At 39.2% G+C, this 9,275-nt stretch overlaps 1 protein-coding gene across 3 annotated transcripts; it reads left to right on the plus strand.

Moving 5' to 3' along the window:
- Window positions 1–521: 521 nt before the first annotated feature.
- On the plus strand, window positions 522–8,635 carry LOC118819206 (NAD(P)H dehydrogenase [quinone] 1-like). 3 transcript variants are annotated; one of them, XM_036586897.1, is made up of 6 exons: window positions 522–887; window positions 3,250–3,417; window positions 6,333–6,463; window positions 6,854–6,967; window positions 7,773–7,874; window positions 7,973–8,635. In XM_036586897.1, exons 1-6 carry the CDS (start codon window positions 884–886, stop codon window positions 8,288–8,290), a joined length of 837 nt encoding a protein of 278 aa, XP_036442790.1. In that variant the 5' UTR covers window positions 522–883; the 3' UTR covers window positions 8,291–8,635. The 3 variants fall into 3 exon arrangements, with proteins under 3 accessions (XP_036442790.1, XP_036442792.1, XP_036442791.1); XM_036586899.1 differs by having other exon boundaries at window positions 581–600; XM_036586898.1 differs by lacking the exon at window positions 522–887 and adding an exon at window positions 938–956.
- The last annotated feature ends 640 nt before the right edge of the window (window positions 8,636–9,275 follow it).

Raw genomic sequence — 9,275 nt, forward strand, 5'->3', positions numbered from 1 at the left:
AGTAAACTATGTGGATTTTAAATCTGTGTGAGGAGATTAAAAACTATTAGAGCTTCTATGCAGGACAGTAATCTGGGTGGTCCGAGGGTGGACCAGCAATGGCAAACGGTCACTGGCAACGGTGCTGACCTTATCAAGCCAGCGGACCATATATGCTTGCTCTCTGGGTTCATACACCGTTTGGAACGCTAATAAAAAGGAAATAAAGTGTCAAACTAGCGTATAAAATAGTTGGATGACACACAAATGGAAAATAAAGAAATATATGAATTCATTATTAGATATATTCTGTGAGGAAGGACGTAGGTTTTGCTTTATTTACAGTGCAATGAAAATTCGAAAGATTTCGAGAAATGCGCTAAAGTTCCTGAACGGACGTGCAGTAAAGCAGCAGCAGCTCGTTTTCACAAACAGAGAAATTCTATGGTTTCCGCCTTTCTTTAAAAACTCTATGTTGACCCAGAGACCGCCCACTAGCTGGTATCCACCCACTTGCAGTGTAAGCCCCGCCCACCCATCGGTCTCCTGTCTGCAGAGAGACGCAGTCGGGGATCCGGTGTCAAAGTTTGGCTGGTTGTTAATCACCGTCGCGGGCTGCACGTGAGTAATAACAGTCGTCGTTTGGGGCTGTTTGTGCCCGTGTATCACTCAGACTGGGCGGACGTGCTTAGATATTAAGAATTCAAGCAGAGCGCATGTGAAGCGTGCGAGCGCAGCGTTCACGAGCCTCAGCTCCTTTAAACGGGAACCGGGCTCTGTACGTCGTGACGTCAGAGACAACGACCGGTGCTTCTGAACCGAGTCGCTGACCGAAGGGCGTTTCCGTCCAGTTCCCTACCCTGACCGGACCGCAGAGGGACCTCTCCGCCTGGCACTCCGGGACATGGGTGAGATGTCTTTACCCGCTCGGTTCAGCAGATGACTGTTTTCGTCTTGTTGTAAATAGACTTATCAAAGTAGGTCCTCTGATTAAGTTTACAGTGTTTCAGTGTTTCTTTCTTAAGAAAAAAAAAGTTATTCTTCAAATAACTTATTAAGATTGATTTTATTTCTTTTCTTAACTAGTTTCTTAAGAATAGTTCTAAGAACGAGTGGTTTTCTTGAAAATATTATGTTCTTAAATGTTTTCTTTACCTTGGTGATCACGCGTGTCTTAGGCTGTAAGAGTTGACAAGTTAAGCATCTGAATTTATCAGTTTATCTGCTCCTGACCATCCTCGTCTCCTGCTTTCCGCTGTCACCCCACAATTATTGTATTTTCCATGGAGGATTTTTTCTGTTGGCTATTTCTTCCACCGTAATCCTTCGGTCTCATTTGCTATTTTTTTATTTAAACATTTGGTTTAATGTTTTTCCCCCATTGTGCTCCTCTGAGAGGATTAACCTAATAACAGAACGGAGTATTGAAATAACAGTTAATACAAATTCTAAAAGTATCGTGCATCATTTGTGGTACGGGGTAAAATGCAGCGTGGCCTACAAGGGAAAACAATAAAGATTTTCTTAAGAAAATCTTAAGATTATTTTTAAAGAGAATATTTGAAAACGTCTTTTTCTCAGGAGTTGCATTTAAGAACTTTCTTATGAACTTTTTAGTGTTTGTCTTAAAAACCTTAAGTTTTTTCTTAAGAAAGTTTTCATGAATCCGTCCCTGATTATTTGATTATTTCACTTACACTTTTTTCAGTTTTCTTCCATCTCTGGTCTTTTTTGTCCTTAATCGTGTTTTTTCCTCAGCTGATATGGTCTTATTAAATTCACTAGGATGTTTCTTCTCATTTCTCCATTTTCTCCCCAAAATATATCTGAGCTATGTTTCTTATGCTCACCAGTTATCACAAAGTTTTCTGGCTCAAAAAAGATAACTAAAAAAAAAAATTCAGTTTACAGGCTAAATCAGTTGTGGGCTGGAGGTTAGGGAACCAGCCTTGTGATCGGAAGGTTGCTGGTTTGATCCTCTGAACCCACAAGACATTACTGAAGTGCCCTTGTTTCACTGCACAGATGGGTTACATGGGGAGGTCAGATTCCTCTGTGTGCAAACACGGTTGGCCAAATGCTTCCAAATTCTAAATTTAGTCAAAAACCTGTGTTTCTGCATTGACTCACTCTCTCTTGGAACATCTCAGGTGGGCCTGTATTTCTCATTATGTCTGAGGGTCAAAGTTACAGTGTTTGAGACATAATGACATTTGAGAGAGTCTGACAGGTCTGTCCAGTTTGGATGGCAGGTGATAGATGATTTGGACTGTAGAGGATCTGTTACAGGCATGCAGCTCCAGTACTGGAGGGCCAGGTTCCAGCACAGCTTGGAGGTTTCCCTGCTTCCCTTCACAGCTACTAAACCTGGTAATTAACAGATGAGTGAAATCATGTATGTTTGAGCAGGTAAATCACCAAACTGTACTGGACGCCGGCCCTCCAGGACCGGAGTTGTGCACCCCTATTTTAGGAGAATGAAATATGTTTAAACTTTGGGGGGAAAAACCCTTTGTTTGATGGGGCGGTTCTCAAAAGATGGTTTCTATACTCTTGATGCTATTGCTGTAACCCTGTTACTGTACATTATTAATTCAGTATGTAATGTAGACCGTTCCATACTGTCAAATGAAATTGCCTTTTAATATTGATAATAGTCTACATTTCGGTCCAAAGGCCTAATATCTATAACTACACTGGAAATGTAGTCTCTCTGTGCTGTGCATTGAGTGATGCAGTATTTTCTCTTTTATTTAATGCTTTATGCATTGACAGACCTCGACCAGAACTGATAAACCGAATGTACACGTCCGTGCTATTTTAAGCATTAGAGCAATTGCTGTGGGTTGCAAGTGGAGAGCAATGATGATACCATGTTAAAATAGTTGTTATTTTTAGCACTACAGTCTTATAAAAATGTTTTTTTAAGGTTCTTTAGTAAAGACAGTGGTTCTGTATAGAACCATGAACACTCAAAGAACCATTTGCATGACAAAATGTTTTTTTTGCATGCTCAAAACATTCTTCAGATTGATGGAGAATGTGGTGTGTTTGGTTCTATATAGAATTCTTTTTAAAGTGGTTCTATATAGCACCAAAAAGGGTTCTGCTATTGTTGCGATATCAAGCTTGTGACAGTATATAGAACCCTTTTTGGTGCTATATAGAACCATATACAACCATCAATGGCAAAGGAAAAGAACGCAAGTATGAAGGGCAAAAGCATAGGAGTACCTTATCTCTGATCTCTATGTGTTTCCTATGTTGCAGCGCCGAAGACCGTGCTGATCGTTTATGCCCATCAGAGCCCAAGCTCGTTTAACGCCGCTGCGAGAGATGTGGCTGTGCAGACGCTCACTGCACAGGGCTGTAAAGTCATTGTGACTGACCTCTATACCATGAACTTCCGCTCCGCAGCAACAGCGGCGGATATCAAAGGTCTGTATGATGGTGCAGTACTGTGTCAGTAAATTCAAGCGCCAGCAGTTATCCGTGTACTGAAATGACCATAACCAGTGCAGGGAATCATCTTTGCAAGTACAAGATGTGCTCAGCTTATGTTATTCATACAGTACTGTTCAAAAGTCTCTGACCACTGTTATTCAATTTCCGGTCAAAATGGCCCGTAAGTCATTAATTTTTCAACAGAGGCTTTAGATGTTTCTGTCCATCCTTCTACTGTGAGAAAACAACTCAACGCTTTGAGTCTGAAAGAATGTGAAGCTGTCAAGAAGACCTTTCTGAGAAAAAGAAGTTCGTAAATCAAACCAAGAAGATGCTGGTGGACTGACCAGCCCAAAGTCCAGACCTCAACATCATTGAATGTGTTTGAATTTACTTGGATCGAGAGAAACAGAAAATACAACCAAATTCTAAGACTGAACTTTGGAGGTGTGGAAAAATATCCCTGCAGATTTTTTTGAAAAACTGACCAAAACAACAATGTAGGATTTGAACATACAGGCATAACATCAGACTACAGGACCTCATACTTCTGTCTCACTTGAAATGTTCATATATTTCTATTCCAGTAATAAGACCACCCTCTCAGATGAAAAGGCATATATAGATACAGCAAAGAGAGAGCTAAAAATGAGCTTAATTTTTGTGCAACTACAGACTAACCCTATTGAAAATATGAGGGAGGGTCTGAGAGTGACCCTTTCCAAGCTAGAGCACAATGTGCAACTACAGGCTAACCCTATTGAAAATATGAGGGAGGGTCTGAGGGTGACACATCTGGTTTTCTACTGAGTGAAACTCAAGGGTGACATTTTCATATGGTGCCAAAAGTACATAAGAACTTAGGGCATCCTAAACAGAGATCCGTTATCTCTGGCAATGGACCTCTAACAGAATCCTGCTTTCAGATTAAAGGCTTTTTTAAACGACTTGTCAGAGCTCTCCTCTTTCATTTTGGACACTATGTTATGTTATGTAAACCTTTGGACACTGGGTGTATTGCAGACTGCTGTCTTGTTACATTAGATGATGCTTTTTTTAATGTACCAACATAAATCATCATGAAGGCCAAAGAGCTCTGAAATGCTAAAGGCCATATGCTTCTCCTCCTAATGAGATTTTGTTGACTCTTGCAAAATGGCCACTAAATTATAATGTATGTTTTACAGACAAGTGAAAGTCACAGCAATGTAGCTAACTATGCCAACTTATTTCTTGGTTACTGGGCAAAAGAATTTCGTTGTTGTCGGAAGAAAACCGTGTATCTCCAGTTTTGTTGTTTTTCAGTTTTTGACATAATTTGAAAAGGCCTGTTACTCTTTACATGGTATGTAAATTTTATGATGAATAGACTAAAAGAAACGGCCCAAAATGACTTGGAAAAAAGTCTGGTTCCATTGACTTTATTATTATTAAAAATTAAAAGTAAAGTATGTTTTTCCTTCTCCTGTAAAGTTCTCATTTTGGAGATGCAAGGTTTTGTTCTGACAACAGCGATATGTCTATTTGGTCTAAAAACTCTTATCATGATAAAATCTTGGATTGGGGCCAATATGGGTGACATTTCTAGAACATCAAATCTAGATTATATGAACATGGCTATTCATCTGCTGTGATTAATGAGGCAGCAACAAAAGCTTCAAAAATAACAAACCTTTTTTTAAAAAGTCTTTAAATGTACTGATTTGTTGAAGAAGGAAATGTAAACCCTTCAAGCACAGAAAATTAAGCAAATTAGGAAACCTAATTGGACATTAGTCCATAGTGATCCAGTCTTGACTGAGATATTTCCCAGTGTCCCAGTTGTTTTCAAGCGAGCTCCTACAATGAAAGCTGGAATAGTAAAAAGCTAGTTAGCAGACAGCTTTTGGCACATGCAGATGTGGTTCATGTAGCCATTGTGAGGGTGTAATTCGAAGCAAAATATTTTATGATTTGAAGACTCAAATAGAATATAGGACAAATGTTTTTTCATAAAATGTATTTCAGAACGTGTTGTGTATCACAGAATGGACTCTCCGATAGCGAAACATTATAAGCAAAGGCATCAGAGTAACCTCTACCTTTAAGAGTTCAAGATCTAGAGATTGTTAAAAATAAAGAAATATTTGTGAGGATTGACTGAAGCTCTTATTGCAATGTGAAACATTGTGGATTTGGAAGCTTATGGCTACTGAGTTCCCCGGGTTGAATGAGGAAATAGATTGTGGGCCTTTACTGTAAACCCTATAGAATTGTATGTTAATCCTGATAATTTGTAGTGTTTTTTCCTTTTGCTTTATTTTCTTTTTTGGGTCTCTTATTTTGACAAGCTACATTTGTGGGTGTGTCTGTAGGTCAGCTGTGTAGGCAAGTTGAATGATTGTCACCTGCTGGCCAAAAAGCTGAAATACACCTTTTTTTGTTTTTTGTTTGAGAGATAGCACACTTACGAAGGCGGTAGATGCTACACGTGGGTCACTTTTGCTCTTGACTGAATTTGCCCAAAAAATAAAGAGAATTTCAATCTTTATTAATAATATCTAAAAGTGATTTGGTGTGAAGTTGACCATAAATATTGGGATATACAACCTTGTTACCAAAATGCACCTTACTGATTCCCCATGATATACCTGGAGTAAGTTATTTGAGCGCCAATAAGCTTCATTGAGCAAAAAAGTGAAGTTGGTCCAGTTCCAAATTTCCTTCAAGTGTCAAAGTGATAAAACCAATTGGGGAGTTTTCTACAACAAAAACGTAAAGCATGGCAGGTCACATCATGGATTTACCTGAAAAAAAATCATGCAAGACCTTTCATTCATACATGCAAAAGGTTGGTACAATAGAAGTGAATAGTAATAATAATAATCATTGCCAGAGTCCTGCATATCCACTTTGTTATACCTGTCTAGGTAACTTGAAGAACCCTGAACACTTTCTGTACAGTGATGAGACCTTTATTGCCTGGAAGGAGGACAGGTTGAGTGATGACATCAAAGAAGAGCAACGCAAGGTGACTGAGGCTGATATCATCATCTTTCAGGTTAGATGTTTTGATAGTTCTCTCCATCTTTTTATATATGCTCTTATTGCTGTTTATTTACTGTCATACTATCCCATCCACATTTCTTAGATCGTTGCTTAACGTCGGCTAACGTAGCTTTAGAAACCATTTCTATTGGTCCTTTCCATAAACAATTCCTAACCAGAAAATGTTCACACAATATAAAGGATGCTTGGCATTTCCAAATAGTGAAAAAAAATGAAATACAAATATTATGAGGATTGTTTCTAACAGCGAAGATTTGCATGTAAACTCATTTCACCGTCTTTATAGAACAAGAAAAATGTATATATTTCTGGTATGAGAATAATGGATGTATTGTGACGTCAGAAAAGTAATGCATATATTTATTTTTATTGTATTTTGCAGTTCCCACTCTACTGGTTCACTGTTCCCGCTATAATGAAAGGCTGGATGGAGCGAGTGCTAACTCAAGGGTTCGCCTACACTCCTGAGAGCATATATGACAATGGCATTTTTAAGGTCTGAAACATGAAACAGAAAAGTCAGATAGCTGAAGAAATATTAGGATTTTTGGAATGTGTGCTGTATCCTGTCTGTTCTATAGAGCAGTGTTTCTTACTGGCTTGCAGAGTTCCAACTATTGCCTGCTGCAACACACCTGTTTCAGCTGAGGAAATGCTCGATGATGGTTGTTGAGCTGGAACAGGAGTGTTGGGGCAGGAAATAGTTGGAACCGTGCAGTGCTGTGGATCTCCAGGGGCAGGATTTGGAAACATGTATATCATTATACTGGGATGAGACCCTGGGTTCGACTAATCATCTTGTGATCTCACAATTACAAAGTTGTTGTCTTGACATCATAAGATAAGTCATGATCACAAGATAATGAAGTCATAATCTCAAGATAACAATCCAGAAATTTATAGCTACAGCCCATGGACTTGGGTAAATAAGTGGTGATTGTCTTCATGAATGACAGTTGCTGTTTTTGCTTTACACCATCCTCTATGAGCTCTCAAAAGAGTTGTGCGTGAAAAGCACAGGGTGACTGACACACCGTGTACCAACTACATTCACCAAGGTCACCTTTTTTGCCTATTCCAATGCTCAAATGAACCCTAACTGAGGCTACAATTGCCATCACATGATGTATGGCTTATGTGAAAGTGGGTAGGTGTATCTAAAAACTGTGCAACTCTGTATCTTAAAGACAAAAAACTCAAATAGCTAAAATAATGTTAAGGTTCTTGGTGTGTTTATCCTCCTGAACACTGAGTATTTTACAGGATTACTTAAAAAAATTCATGCTCAGTTTGCTCTGTAGGATAAAAAGACTGTGCTGTCATTCACTACTGGAGGAGTGGAGTCTATGTACCTCCCTGATGGCCTCTATGGAGACATCAATGTTGTGCTATGGCCCTTACAGGTGAAATGAACCATTTTCTATAGTTCAATAGTTGCATTAATCTATTAGTTGCCAAAACGGAACAGCTTTAAAAAATAACAATCTGTGTCTTGATGCAGAACGGAGTTCTGCGCTTCTGTGGTTTTCAGGTTCTGGCCCCGCAAATCTTCTGGTGTGTTGCAGATGCACCTCCCTCTGAGAGAACAGCAATGTTAGAGGCATGGCGAGCCAGACTGAAAGGATTGCTGGACGAACAGCCTCTGTCGTTTGCTCCCACTAAGCTCTTTGACCTCAGCCTCCAGGCAGGGTTCCGACTGCGTTCAGATATGAAAGAGGCGTATGCCTCTCAACCCTACGGCCTCACCACAGGGCAGCACCTTGGTAAACTGCTCCCTCCAAACAACCAGACGAAGGCTTCTCCAAATGAAAACCATTAGAGACACCCTCACAAAAGAATGCCTAGCAACCGAATCAAGCCTGAAGTTATGAGTTTGTAGCCGAGTCATTATGCGCTAATGTCATTATTGCACTAATGCTGAAATGTGAGAATATGTCTAAGTTTACTTAAATTTAAATCCAGGTTTAACATACTCAAATCTAAGTTTAGCCTCTTTCTGTATCTAAAATATTTCAACCCTTGGCAGACCTGTATGTTTTCCATAGCATTAACTTGTCTGTCAATTCTTTCATCATTGAAGATGTGTAAGATGTTGTTATCTGTTACAAAACTATTCAAACTAACATCGACATAATTCTTCAATAAAGCATTGCCTGCCCTAAAATATATTTGTTTATTAAGTCATTGCTTATTGTAAAGTCTTCTTATAATCGGTCAGTTAAACACCATACTGTGAAGTGTTATTTATGCAGAGCTTCATTTAGTGGAGTTATGTAATAAATGTAGAGAGGCCATCTTCTACTTGATTCCTATCCTCCACTCTTGGATTATCAGCATGAGAGAGTTGGCACCCTCTAGGCCGGGGTCGGCAACATGCGACTTTTTTACTGCCCTGTTGCAACTCCACAGCAGAATTAGATATTTAGGTAAAAATAAAATAATTCTCCTTTGCAGTAAAAGAAAGCTCTGCTGATCGTTCAACACAGTTTTAAAAATAAATGGTCTTAAATGCTGGAGTTAATGTATGACTTCTAATTCACCCTTTCATCCTGAAGGTTAGCGCGCAGACTGCTGGTCGCACGGCGACACAGACAACAATCTTGCCTAGCCAGTAGCTAACGAAATATCAAAGAGAAAGATTTAAGCTGAACAGCGATAATTTGGAGATGATATTATGTTCATTCCTGCTGGTTTCCTGATACATTTAATCTGTAAGTCAGAAAGTCAGCATCTCGTTCCAATTTTCAAGTTCCACCTTAAATGGTGCAACAGTTAGCTACATAGTTAGCATTCATATAAAGTGG

This window comes from Colossoma macropomum, unplaced genomic scaffold (genome assembly GCF_904425465.1).
Source record: "Colossoma macropomum unplaced genomic scaffold, Colossoma_macropomum, whole genome shotgun sequence".
In the NCBI taxonomy this organism is placed as follows: domain Eukaryota; kingdom Metazoa; phylum Chordata; class Actinopteri; order Characiformes; family Serrasalmidae; genus Colossoma; species Colossoma macropomum.